Here is a 15,056-nt window from a genome sequence, read left to right on the forward strand (position 1 = left end):
TTGGTGTGTATGCATGTTTCGTACAATAATTGTTTTAATAAACGCTTTATTACCATCTTGAAAAGTGATTATGTTAATGCACTCAATTTAGCTAAATGATACTCAACAGAAAATATTTTCATTAATCATGGTTACACACAAGGTTCTTAATTTTGCATTTATATTCCGGTGAAATATGCTGACTTTTAAATTGTGGTTTCACACAGCAATGGTCGTCATGGCTTGAAGCCAGTGTGCCTCAGCTAACAAAAGTGAAACTAAGCTACGCTTGATATAGGTATGTTTCGTAGCATTTAGCTGGATGCCAAAAGAGACTGACGTATTAAAATACCGATAAGTTATTTACAGACTAAGCTAATGACGTGGATATCTACGTATCGTTTTAGTAACGAAAGTGCAAGTTCAATATCCAAATTGCATATCTTAATTTCAATGTTTAACAGCAGTTTAAACTGCAGTAACAGAGACAACACTGACCACATGTGTAGTGCACACATACATCGGGAATTAGTGTACGGTAACACGTGTGTAATTAAAGACATCGTATATAAATACATCCTCGGAAACCGATAAACTACGGAGTTTCCGTTTTCTAAAATCTGAAGTGATCTGGTCTCGTTTTCAATACATATACAAACTGAAAGGGAAGACGAGCCGGTCAATACGACGTTTAGATACTTCAGGTATTTTGATTACTAAGATTAAGATTTACACTATATTTAATTATTCTGAAATGTTCTAACAAGTAAGTTTTGTTCTCAAACAACGCAAATATGAGTTGTGTTCTTACAACTGATGTGTGGTTCATGTACATGTAACATTAATAAGGAAGATATTATTCTAGATACATGTATATCCTTACGACTCATGTTTGTACTTCCTTCTAACTAAACAAGTATAGCGAACACTAGAAAATGGCGTTTAAGCACCTTTGTACATTTTGATTAGTAATTCTAAGATTAAAGAATAATGGCTGGTGTTTTTCTCATTTGATATTTAGAATGTGCACAGGAAATGGAACATCCTAGGATTTTGGTCAAAGTTTAATCCTATAATCTCTTTACTAAATAAAAGAAATATTGTGACATTATCACATCCGTTTGTGAAGAGAAAACCATCACAAATGTGAAGTTAAACTTGGCTTGGTCGATCATTGGCGACCAGCTGGTAACTGAATTGGTATAGAGTCTGTCTAGAGGTCGGAGGGTCCCGGGCCGAACCCCGGTATTGCAGTGCATTTTTCTCTCTCTCCTGTTACAGTGGTGTCTGTGACCAACCCTTGGTGTACGCTTGGCAAGGGGATAATCAAACCAGGGTTGTAAATAGTTGTGTCTACGGGGGCGAAGACTGAGAAAGAGGATTGAGGAATGTAGCGGAACTTGACTGGGTTGATCGTCGGCGGTCAGGTACATGTAGATTACTTGGTAGAGCACCCGTCTAGAGTTTGGAGGGACCGGGTTCAAACCTCGGTCTGGCCGAGCATTTTCCTGCGTGTGTTACACATGTAAAGTTAGGTACGCGTTGTTTGGAATTTTCAAACACTGGTGAGGAAAACGAACCTTGATTAATAATAGCTAAACGAACAGAGTACCATGTTTTTACAAAATCACAGGACAACAGAATAGACCTCATTAAGTTACATTCTGGTTCCAATTTTTTGCTTCAATTACTAGTTAAGAAAGAGATGTTTTATCGGATTACTAATATCAATAATACTTTATTTTGGTCAAAGGCAAAGAACAATTTATACGTCACTCCTGCAGGTCGGGGATTAAGAAATGGTTACACCTGTTGTTACTTACTGCATGTATCGTTAGAGGCGAGTAATGTTGGAACCCCTTGCATAATAGGGCATTTGCTTGTGTGTCCTCTAATATACAAAATTGACCAAAACAAATCTGATGCACCCATTGCAATATTTGGGATCTTTATCTTTCTTTCTTTTTCTATCTACATTTTATGTCCTATCGCCTTGCTTCGGCAATACCTCACGTTTGGCTTGATTGTTGAGCGTTCGCATAGGTGAGGAAGCTTAAGGCCATACACACGTCCTTAAAAATGGTAGTTGCTATTCCATGCTTAACGTACAGCATTAAGGGCAATGACAACAACTGATTCATCCGTTGTCAGAATAATGTGACTGTTATGACCCTTCCAAACAATTTATAAAAATACGTGCAATTACGGACTTGAAAAGCATCTTTTTATGTATCACATTTTTCAATACCCTATATATCACACTATAAAATATCACAGCTATTCATCTAAAAGTGAACAAGATAAGGAAGTCTGTACAGTGAAGTGATTTGAGATTTTCAGGTTTCGAGTTACCTCCCTTGGAACGATCACCAACAGTTAATTACAGCTAACGAATTCGAACTCACAGTTGTCGACGTCATACCATTATTCTACGACTACTATTGAAATATAATAAATCAATGTTTCCCTATGTTTATCCTGTTAATTTTTAAGCAATTAAATTATTAGCACATACTACATTTTTTAAGTTATTCGACACATTTGCAGTTCTCCAAACCGATCATGAAGAGATTTGTCGTCGCCATAGCCTTCGCTATCCTTGCTATGCTGATGCCACACAAATGTACATGATCAACAAGCCACATGACAGTTGGGATACAATTTCAGAAAATCTGGAAGCTTGTCTGACGGATATCAGAACCAGGGTGAACACCAACATGCTAAAGCTTAATCAGGAAAAGAATGAACTAATCGTCTTTCCCCAAAGTGTCAGCAAACAATGGCTCTCCAGCTCAAGGTCGGTGCCAGAACTATTGAGACTGCCCCAGCTGTTAAAAACCTAGGGGTATACTTTGATAGTTCATTGAAAATGGCAAAACATGTGAACGTTATTGTCAAATCCTTTTACTATCAGATCAGGAACATCGGCTGTATCCGGCAGCTTATAACTGCAGATGCATGAAAGATTTTGGTCGTTCACTTGTTACCTCTGGGTTGCATCATGCTAACACTCTGTATGTCAAGCCAACTTAACATTTATTCAATGAGCAATGTCGATCCTGTATTTCATCGAATTATATAAGATATCTTATATAGCATATGAGATATCTTATATACTATATAAGATATCTTATATCGTATATAAGATATCTCATATAGTATATGATATATCGTATATAGTATATGAGATATCTTATATAATATATAAAATATCTTATATACTATATGATTATATAGTATATGAGATATCTTATATAATATATAAGATATCTCGTATAGCTATATAAGATATCTTATATAATTAAAGTCTCGTTACTAAATAAGATATCTTATATAGGAACGAGATTTTAACAAAATGTCGAAAATGAAGTCTCCCCGTCCGGAATATCTCGAGGATCTACGTAGGGACAGTAGGCTTGTTGTAACAACACGTGTTCCTGTCGCCGCCATTATGTCTGAGCCCACTTCAAGAGTGCGGAAAATGGCAGCCTCTGCTTTGGCCGCTATAAGAGAGACAAAGCGAGCTAGGCCTAGGGAAAATACAGCATCCGTACCATCCCTCTCCGCCATAGCGCCCAATGCAATCCTGAATGTGCTCTGAATGATTCTCGAAGGAGAAATTAGTTTCTGGTTTTTAATGCCACGAAATCTCATTCTATATCAGATATCTTATATAGCAACGAGATTTCAATTATATAAGATATCTTATATAGCTATATGAGATATCTTATATATTATATGAGATATCTTATATAGAAAATTAAATGAGATATCTTATATGCGATATAAGATATCTTATATGGTATATATGATATCTTATATACTTATATAATATATCTCACTTAATTTCTATATGAGATATCTCATATAGGATATAAGATATCTTATATATTATATAAGATATCTTTTATGTTATATAAGATATCTCATATAGTATATAAGATATCTTATATATTTTGTAAGATATCTCATATACTATATAAGATATCGCATATACTATATGAGATATCTTATATACGATATAAGATATCTTATATAGCATCTCATTTAATTTCTATATAAGATATCTCATATAGTATATAAGATATCTTATATATTTTGTAAGATATCTCATATACTATATAAGATATCGCATATACTATATGAGATATCTTATATACGATATAAGATATCTTATATAGTATATAAGATATCTCATATGCTATATAAGATTTTTTTGATTTTTTTTTGAGATACAGGATCGACATTGCTCCTTGAATAAATGTTAAGTTGGCTTGCCATAGCTCTGTGGTATTTCTGACAAACTAACTAGTCGTCTGCAGAGGGTCCAGAACACTGCAGCACGGCTTGTTACTCGTACTCGAAAGAGAGAGCACATCACACCTGTGCTATATTCATTGCACAGCTGGTTACCTGTACGATACAGGTTGCAGTACAAAATTTTCGTGTACACATACAAGGCACTGAATGGAACAGCTCCCCAGTATCTACAGCAGTTTGTAACCCTGTATCAGCCGTCACGATCACTGCAGTCGGAGTTAAAATCATTGTTGTGTGTCCCAAAAACTCGTACTGTGACCTATGAACCCGGTGCTTTGGAAGGGTTTCGGCCACGTTGTGGAAGAGCTTAACATCTGCTATTAGAAAGTCAAACACCCTGACCAAATTCAAGAAGGACATCAAAACTCACCTCTTCACGTCTGCATTTTAGGCTCTTTGCAAAGACGTCATGTAAATACCACCCTTTATTTGTTCATTTATGTGCACATTGCGATGATTATCTGCTTAATTAAATGTATAAAAGTGATTGTAAGCCTTTGCTTTTGTTTTACTTTAGAGTAATTTTACAAATTGTATAGAGCGCTATATAAATGTTGTATATTATTATTATTATCATTATTATTCGTAAAAATATATTTTTCCTCTTTATAATATTGGGGGTAACGTTATATTTCAAAGAATGTTCTCTGTTCCCGGAACGATTCGACACAAAAAATGTCATAGATAAACAGATATTTAAAACTCAATACCCTATATATACATTAAAAACTGACGTTAATCTATTTCTGAAAAAAATATCGCAAAGTGTATACAATGAATTAGCAACATATGGATAACACACGTTCCTGATCGAATGCATCCACTACAATGTCACACGAATGCGCCTAGACGTTTGGTAGTCCTCTGATGTTATCCAATGTTATCATACAGAATATTTCGGAAACTGATTAGAATGGATTTACCTACTTTCGCTTTCAGATAAGATATGGATGTACATACATGTATCAGGTGACGGTTAGACTACAGGTCAGTTGCTATATCAGGTAATGTATTGTGACATCTTATATGTATTGTAATGGTAGTCTTAATGGCTATTTCTGTGCAGACTTTTAGAGGTTCTGTAATCTTTATAATTTTCTCCAAATGTGTCCATGTCGGTTTTATGTTTATTACCAACTGATATTTTTTTCTGGTAATTCTCAGAAATTGTTTTCGTTTTTTCTTCAGACATAAAAACCGGTGATATCTGGTGAATTATTTCGGTAATCATGTCAGTATCGCCATCGGGGCGGTCACCATGGGGATTTGAAGGGGAGGGTCACAGCGCCTGGACTAAACAGGTGGAGTTAGCAGGCCTTACTGCTGACACTACAGCAAGCTCAGCTGACTCAGAAGACAAAAAGAAAGGCAAGCATCTCATTGTTTAAGTGAAAGCAATATCCTTCTTTATAAAAGATTCTACAGAATCAGTTTTACTAGTAGTTAAAATTTGTAATGACACTAATAACAGTGAAATTTGTGAAAATACATTTGAAAACAATAAACTAAGCTAAATATTAAAGTGATTCTGTGCTCATAACTGGTAGTTTTTTTATACATAACATAATTTTATACACATAAAAGTATTTTTCACACGAACATTTTTTTTTACCACATTTAACTGAATCCTATGTCCGGAAATGTGCTTGCATCAGGCCATGTAATATATGATTTGTCACTTTTCAAAAATAAAATTGCATCTGCAATGCAGGGTACTGTAATTCTTTAAACGACTTCTTATTAGTTTATGAATCTCAGATGATGATCCAAGTCAGGAATTTGTCATTTATAATACTCATAATAATAATAAACTTTATTTATTGAGGATGACATGTTTAGCCAAAAGCTTATCTACCACATGGTCCTCATTGTTAGTAAAACATATAACACTGTAAGTGGTTAGTAAATCATAATTAAAAATATCACAAATACATAAATATTGCAACATTATATCGTTAGAGAATTTAATGTTTAGTATCAGCTATAAGGATATCACAGAATGTACAAGTGTTGAAATTAGGTTAAAGTTTATCATCTAAGATACAATATTGCTTAATACAAGTTTAAAAATTATCACAGAATTAATTGTGCAAATTTGCCGGTTCGTCAATTAAAATGGCACAATGCCTTATCTACATATATGCTACTATAGTAAAAAAGTAAATATTCCCAGGATATACGCTAATAAAGCATACATTAAAAGTCAATGGGTTTCTTTTAAAAGAATGAATTAAGAATTCCAGAAGTATTGGATCAGTTGTTAATTATTCATCCCAGTTTGTAAGGATGTTTTATCAGGTGTGCAGATAGCCCGAGTTTCCTCTGGTCCTGACACCAGACTTAGACATTTTGACAGATAGATGCCTGGTAGCCCGAGTTTCCTCTGGCCCTGACACCAGACTTAGACATTTTGACAGATAGATATCTGGTGTGGGGCCAGAGCGCAGCAGCACTACTATATGAAAACATGGAATTCTCTGACACTGTTTGGTATCGGAGAGTGACTAATCAACAAAAAGACGCGGTGTGGAAATCTTCTAAACAAGAATAATAATTTCCGTTTTCGGTCTGGATTAGTACGGTTTGTTGATCAGTCACCCCTTGACCTGTAAAAATGGCGTTCGCTTATCAGGTGGGGAATTTTGAACGATTCAAAACCCAGGACTCTACTGACGGAATGGAGCAGCTGCTGATGATAATGAGGGTGGATTTGGATAAACAAATAATCCATTTATAGAATGTATGTGAGGTATGTGTTGTGTCATAGTCAATTTTTGTTGTTAGCACCTCAAAACTCTCCGACACCAACCAGTGTCGGAGAATTCCACATTTTCATAAAGCAGTGCGCTCTGGCCCAACACCAGGCATCTATCTGTCAAAATGTCTAAGTCTGGTGTCAGGGCCAGAGGAAACTCGGGTTAGTGTGCAGAAAGGTAAGTTTTCTGGAAAGTTTGTTAGCCTGGGTATTAATAATGGTTGTTTATGGCTGTGTGAAAGCTTTCAGTAATGAATGATATTCTAATTTCAGAAATATCAAGAAAACATTGGAAAACTCCGGGCTCCAATTGTTCTAACAAGGATTGTAAAGTGAAATTGTCTCTGATACAAAGAGCTCACCATTGTCGCAGGTATGGTGCCTCCATGTTCATTTGGGTTTTTTAAGCCCAGGTTGGTTTAAATTTTGTGTATCTCAGTCTGATGTTTTCATTTCAGCCAAGTTGGTTTCATTGATGTAACCTTATAAGACATCAATTATATGACCATGCACAGACATTTTAATCATATCAAAGTTCGCCTGTTTCCTGTAAAGCTACATATATATACACGATGTTGATGCCTATGTACACGGTAATAAGAAAGTCAGACACTGTATTAGAAATCTTTGATTTACTGATAAACCGTAAGTGTCAGTGATTTTCTATCAGGAAAAAATAGTTTACCAAAATTTCAAAAAAAAGGTATGACCCAGATGGCACACCGCTGATGGGCCAACATTGGCCCAACGAAACTGTACCGTTGGCCCAACGTAGGCATACAACATTGGCCAAACAGCTTTTTGTCCGTTGGCCCAACGTTGGGCCACTGGTGACAGAAAATTATGTTGGGCCATTGTCTGAAAATATTGTTGGCCCAACGTTGGGCCACCATCTGATCATAATAAAATTGTACTCTTGTAATTATAACAACGCTCGAACACCCAGCCCGTTATATTTAACATTTCTGTCCATTTAAAAAGTGGAGTTTAGCGATTTCGTTTTGCATTTTAACCAAACAAGAGTTCCTTTCCCTGTAAATATGCAAATCGGGATCTGGAATTATCCAATCACGATTTTCATCACTCTACATGTCATTATGTCACATGGGCAGATGGTGCGAACAGGACATGGGGCTAAACCACCAGAATTCGAATTGAAGTGATTTAAAAACAAGTTGTCACTGAAAATAGAATGTAGATCTTTAATTATATTCAACTTTATATTTACACGTTTTCATCCTACTCGTAGATAATTGCCGATGCATCAGTAACTTACTTTTGTCAAGACATTGCAACACGTACCCGCTACCAATTTTTCCCACTAAGCTATATTCAGAACTAGGCTATACCGGATATACGATGATTAGTTAATTTCCAACCGTGAGCCATCAGCGAGATGCGATTGTTGGCTATGCAGCTTAACTCCACCGTTGGGCCAATGTCGATATGCGATCTCATATATGCCGCTGGCCCGACAATGTCTTGCTATCTGGGGAGTAAGGTGCCATTTTATAGTCAGTTGGTCGGAAAAATTCTGGTTAGCGTTAGACAAACGTGATATGATGGAAAATCTGATGTAAGAAATTCATTTCAATAGAGAAAGATCACACGCTTGTATTTGAAAAAAACAACTTAATGCATACTTGCCGACTTTTTAAAATTTCCATGGGGAGATCAATTGTGCCCTGGAATAAAAACATAAATAAAATGTGTGTATAGACACCCTAGGGTGAGATGACCCTTTTAAATGACTTCTTTTGAGCTGTTCTTCCAGATCTTAGAAAATAGAAATAGTCTAACAAATTCAATGGTTGAAAATGTTCAATGTTAGGGTCCAAGATAGGAAGAGTTGGCAAATATGCCTTAATCTACAGAAATTTGTGTGTCAGATTCCATGCAATATATAGAGGATATTTAATGGTGTCTTCAGTAAAGTAATAACAAACATAATTCACGAGTGTGGCTAATATTTTGATATTTTTCACATACGAGTGAAATATATTTGTTATTACTGAAGACATCATTAAATTTTCTATTTATTACATTTTTAAAACATAAAACATGAAAAATGTATTGCATTAAAAAAGGGCATGAATCAGAAGCGTAATATTTAGCGCCATATTCTAATGACGTCACGCTTGACAACAAGGCTGTGCGCCATTTTGAATGGGATACTCAACGCAATTCCGACGTTTTTTGCTATTTTCTGGTATGATTGCTTAAGAAATGTTATTAATTGTATATTTATTCTACCGTCGCTTCATTTTAATCTGAACAAAAAATTGTTGCCTTTGAATGCAGCGAATAGAAGATACCATTATGATTGGTCAATACCTAAAATTGGTATTTTCACACTGAAAATATCACTTTCAATATCACAGTGTGAAAGATATCAGCTTTATCAAGTTGATAGAACCCGATATTTCATACGCAAAAATGTAATAAAATCAGTTTCAGAATAACAACTGAAAATTGAAAATTCTAAAAGTTGGAAAATATCTTACAAGCAGGTGTTCTTTCATCTATTAATATTCAATTATAGCCTTTGGCTGAGGTTGATATCGACCGAAGATAACGGCTACAATTGTTTTATTATTTTCAAAACAGTGATGTAAGCAATCTGAATAAAAAAAATCACAACAAAAAAACTTCGGAAGCGGGACGGCGTTGTTTGGAGACACGTCATAATTCTATTTTTAGAAACACACAGTCCATCAACAAAAATCACGCACTCCAAGTCAATATCGTTTTTTATCGGTAGACACGTGATGCACTCCTGGTCAGTCACTTGTTGGGAATGATATGAAAAATAATAAGCATCTTTATCTTGATGCAATATATCTAGAAGTATAACATTATGTAGAATACATTTAAAACTGTTCTCAACTGATTTCCATTGTACATTGATATAGTGAGAAAATAAGTAAGTTCAGCCTAACATATTCTTCTTTTTTTATCTTATTTCTTAAGATAACAGAAACTGTTTAGTAATTTGTTGAATTCAAATTTTAAAGAATTTGTTTTTCAAAATTATGGTAACAAGGTGTTGGGACCTTTGAAAAGTAAACCAATAGCATAACTAGATCACTAACTGTTTTGCTTTATCTAAGATGTGGAGGAACATTCTGTGAGAACTGCCTTCAATACAAAAGAAGACTTAACCATCTGGCCAACCCTGATCCTGATGGGAAACGGTACAAGGTAATTACAGCAGGACCTATTGATGATATAGAAGTTATTTCAGCTCAGTTGTGGAACAAAAATTCTGACATAAAGTTTATGGGATAGTCATCATTTGTTCATGTAAATAGCTTTGCTAATGAAAAAGTATATAAACCCCAGATATTTTCCCTATAGGTTAATGTATTCAAGGTCAAAAGGTCCATTTATACTGCTATAGAATTGAGGCCAGATAGTAATGTTCAAATTTGTTAAAATATTTGAATAATTCTTCTGAATAACCCAAGCACCAACAGTGATCATTTCTGACAAGTATCATGCACAAGTGAAGGGCTACATGTACCAAGTTTGTTCATATGAATCACCTTGATCCACTTTCAAAGTCACTGGAGTGAAATGAATGACCTTGACCTACTCACAGGCTTTGGGTGAAATGATAAAAAATTCTTCAAACAACTTCTCCTCAATAACCAAAAGGTTCAAGGTGATGATATTTGCAGGTACAAAAATGTAGCATGCTGGGATGGATTATTGCCAAGTTTGCTTAAATGAGTGACATTGACCTACTTTCAAGGTCACTGGGGTCAAATGTATCAAATGACTAAAGAACCAAAAGGCATATGATGATATTTGGCCAATAGCATGCTAGGGTAAAGGGCTTTCAAGTTTGTTTTAATGAGTGAAATTGACCCACTAACATGTCACAGGGTCAAATGTTCAAAAAATCTTCAAATGACTTTGTCTGAATAAGCAAAATGGCCAGGGTTATGATATTTGCCTGGTAGCATGCTGGGATAAATGGCTACTATTTTTGTTCAAATTAGTGACCTTGAGTCACCTTTAATGTCACAGGGGTCTAATACATTAAAAGTTTCAAACAGCTTCTTCTGAATATCCAAAAGGTTTAGGGTAATAGTGTTTGGCAATTAATATGCTTGAAAGACAGGCTACCAAATTTGTTCAAATTAATTACCTTGGTTCACTTTAAAAGTCACAGAGGCCATCTATTGTGTATTTGTTTTATCATACAGGTATGTCAGCAGTGCTTTGTGGAGGGCAAAGATAACCAGGGGGTCATTGTCAGCATGACCAGCACATTTCTGGAGCTACGAACACAGATCAAGGTGGTGCAAAACACTTCAGAAACGGCAACCAAGGACAGGTCATGGAGAAATAGGTTTGTTACAACTATCCTAGTCAAAAAGGTGTTCCGTGTGTAGTCTGTCATCAATTGATAGATGCTAAAATTCTGAAGTATCTGCAAAGAAATTCATAGGTTGTATAAGAGATGCGACTGATCATAACCATGTATAGGTATAGGGGATATAACAAATTAACCCTTTCACCACTGTAGACCATAATGGACTCATCCAGATCAATGCATGGTAGAGTCTACTGAAGTTTCATAGGGGTGAAAGGGAAAATTAACCCACAGTTTTAGAAGTTTAGGTTAAAACTGTCTTGTAAAAGTTCTTGCTCAAAATTCTACACCCAATTAAGGGTAGAATTTCTATTTCCCCTATACCAACATAATGGTGGACACTTTATCTGTTGATAGATTAAAAAAACTTGAAGTTTCTGCAAAGGATTTTCCAGGGTGTAGAACAGATACGACTGATCCTAACTATGTAGGTATAGGGCATGTAGAAAGTTTACCTACAATTGAGCAGATTTTGGGGATAAAACGAGTCATGTCAAGGCAATTGGTAGAGTTTCTATTTTCTCTATATCAGCATAATGCTGCACTCCGTTTCTCCCAGATCTTTATCGTGGATTTTGGTAGAAGTTGACACTGATATTCTGAGAGGTCAAAATAATAAATTTAGTATTTTTTTTAGACAATTTAGAAATTAAACAAGAATATGTTTTAAAAGAGTAGAAAAATTATGAAATGCAAAGTCACGTCTCCGTAGGTATGGGTTTGACACCAAGCGTCGATGACAGCTTTAATTTTGTCACATTTTTTTACAGAGTCTTATGATAGTAGGATAGATTTGGTTTCGGGTCATCCTTGGTGGAAGTGAAGCTCAATTTGCAGAGTGCCCATCCAGAAGTCGAGGGTCCCGGGTTCAAACCCTTGTATGGCTGTTGCATTTCTCTTTCTCTTGTTACTGAATTGGCAGGCTTGCCAACCATTGTTTTAAACATTGCGTGTATACTTGGCAAGGGGATTCCCCAACCTGGTTTGTAAATAGTGTTGTCTTCAGGAAAAAAGGAAAAGGAGGGAGGAATGAAACGGGGTCGACCATGCAGCTCAATTGGTAGAGCATCTGGCTAGAATTTGAATGGTCCTGGGTTAAAACCATGGTCTGCCTGGTCTGACCATTGCATTTCTCTTTTTCCTGTTACAGAAGTATTGAGTGTCAGCCTCAAGTTTAGGGTAATATGTTTGCATGTGAAAATGTTGGGTAAAAATACTTTGAGGTCAACTAGAGTTTGAACCCAGAGTTATCCCTGATCACAATATGGTCACTCAGTTTTAGTGTTATCAAGCTCAGCGGTAGAGCATTGATCGGCTGGAGAGCAAAGGGTCAGAGGTTCGAGCCCCAGCGTCATGGCAATATTTTTCACTATTCCTAGTCCTACTACAAATGTGTCATTCTTAGCGGAGGCAGAAACTTAATTTGATACTGGATCTCTACATAAAGCCTTATGAAATGCCAATCTTAATAATAATTTGAGGTTCTTATATACCACTTTATAACAACCTAGTTCGTAAGTCGTCTCAAAGTGGTTCACAAATTATTATAGGGCTTTTGCAACCAGTCAATATCTTTCTCAACTGCCTTGGGAGCATACAGCCGGTGCTGCCATTTCGGCACTCACAGCTAGCATTCTACAATTCAAGCACTGCCCAACCACGTACTCATTTACAGCTGAGTAGACTGGAACAAGCAGAGTAAAGTATCTTGCTCAAAGATACAACACAGTGCCGTGCCATGACTCGAACCCACCACCCTTTGGTCATGAGCCCGGCGTCCTACCACTAGACAACCGTAACTCCTAAGACATACTTCTTTTTCTTCTAGATTTGACTTAGAAGTAGAGTGTAAGCGATTAATCACTGGATTTAAGCTAGCGGTGGGAAACTCAGAGTTAAAGAGATCGCTACACGAGGTGAAGACTCTCATTGCTGTGCCTAACTGGCAGAAGTCAACATACTGGATGGTAATCTTCATTTGTTTGTTTCCCCTTCTGTCTTTCTTTCAATTTTCTTTTTTGCTTTGTCTGACTCTTTCTTTTTCCAAGTCTGAACAGATATAACAAGCATTCTAGATAGAGATCTAAGGTGAATTTTTATGGTACAAATCAACACTTTTGTTTGTAAGTAAACTTAACCTTTTTGAGAATAATATAATAAAGCTTATTACATGTAGAAGCAACAAAGATATTCATTTCACTTCACATGTGAACATTACAGTGATGACAGTCACTCTTGGTAACAAAAGCATCAGTGCAAGCATTTTTATTACATAGACATGACATTAAAAATATAGGTAGAAAGATAAGTTGGAGTGACTTTTGCGTATCGGAATTTTCTGTACATGTACTTATGCAGTATTAATGAGCCCTTGTTTGGTGATAAGCCCTCCTGTATCTAGTACAGTTACGGTAGAATGCAAAACAACGCTATGTCTTTCTCTTGCAATAACCCCACCTCCCTACTTCCTACTTTGAGTTAGAGAGTATAGCTAGGTTGCCTCTCCTCCCTGCAGACTTTTTGCAGGATAAATGATTGTAATATCAATTCATCATTCTGCAATACATCAAATTAGTCACCATCCATTTCTTGCTAGATATCTTGTGTGTAGATTATATACACATGAACATGTATAAACATTTTGTCTTAATTATTATACGAATTTCTGCCATGGGTTTTGTGTAGCTTTAAATTGACCAATGATTTTTTTCAGATGGAAGTCAAGGCAGAATCATGTCAAACATGTAAATCAAAGTTTTCCTTGATGCGAAAAAAGCATCACTGCCGACTGTGTAGTAGGGGCCTGTGCAAGTCCTGTTCTTCTAAAGACTTACTTGTGTATATTCCTGATGAGGAGCGGTCAAACCAGACTGAACCTAGACTGGCCATCATCAAAATCAATGGGGTATGTCACTTTATTATGGGTTATATGTCACTTTATTATGGGTTATATGTCACTTTACTATTGGGTATGTCACTTTACTATGGGGTATGCCCACTTTACTATGGGGTATGTCACTTTACTATAGGGTATGTCACTTTATTATGGGGTATGTCACTTTATTATGGGGTATGCCACTTTACTATGGGGTATGCCCCTTTACTATGGGGTATGTCACTTTACTATAGGGTATGTCACTTTACTATGGGGTATTTCACTTTACTATAGGGTATGTCACTTTATTATGGGGTATGTCACTTTATTATGGGGTATATGTTACTTTATTATGGGGTATGTCACTTTGCTAGGGGGTATGCCACTTTACTATAGGGTATGTCACTTTACTATGGGGTATTTCACTTTACTATAGGGTATGTCACTTTACTATGGGGTATTTCACTTTACTATAGGGTATGTCACTTTATTATGGGGTATGTCACTTTATTATGGGGTATATGTTACTTTATTATGGGGTATGTCACTTTGCTAGGGGGTATGCCACTTTACTATAGGGTATGTCACTTTACTATGGGGTATTTCACTTTACTATAGGGTATGTCACTTTATTATGGGGTATGCCACTTTACTATGTGGTATGTCACTTTATTATGAGGTATGCCACTTTACTATTGGGGATGTCACTTTATTATAAAGTGACATACCCAATAGTAAAGTGGCAT

At 35.9% G+C, this 15,056-nt stretch overlaps 1 protein-coding gene across 11 annotated transcripts in view; it reads left to right on the forward strand.

Annotated features, from left to right (window-relative positions):
* Nucleotides 1–637: 637 nt before the first annotated feature.
* The window catches only part of LOC110461860 (vacuolar segregation protein PEP7-like), a 43,599-nt gene continuing 29,180 nt past the window's right edge, over nt 638–15,056 (forward strand). For 5 of the 11 annotated variants that reach the window (XR_002464189.1, XR_002464188.1, XR_002464187.1 and 2 more), the window contains exons 1-7: nt 5,191–5,303; nt 5,488–5,667; nt 7,328–7,427; nt 10,165–10,255; nt 11,266–11,411; nt 13,264–13,402; nt 14,149–14,340. Coding sequence is in view for 8 of the 11 variants with exons in the window: in XM_021515582.1 (XP_021371257.1) it covers nt 5,529–5,667; nt 7,328–7,427; nt 10,165–10,255; nt 11,266–11,411; nt 13,264–13,402; nt 14,149–14,340 (807 nt within the window). In the remaining 3 variants the exon portion in view is untranslated. Of the gene's footprint in view, nt 684–1,265; nt 1,407–5,177; nt 5,304–5,487; nt 5,668–7,327; nt 7,428–10,164; nt 10,256–11,265; nt 11,412–13,263; nt 13,403–14,148; nt 14,341–15,056 lie in introns of those variants that run through there. The other 6 variants (XM_021515574.1, XM_021515576.1, XM_021515580.1 and 3 more) reach the window with 6 other exon arrangements.

The sequence above is a fragment of the Mizuhopecten yessoensis genome, unplaced genomic scaffold, assembly GCF_002113885.1.
Source record: "Mizuhopecten yessoensis strain PY_sf001 unplaced genomic scaffold, ASM211388v2 scaffold10693, whole genome shotgun sequence".
In the NCBI taxonomy this organism is placed as follows: Eukaryota; Metazoa; Mollusca; class Bivalvia; order Pectinida; family Pectinidae; genus Mizuhopecten; species Mizuhopecten yessoensis.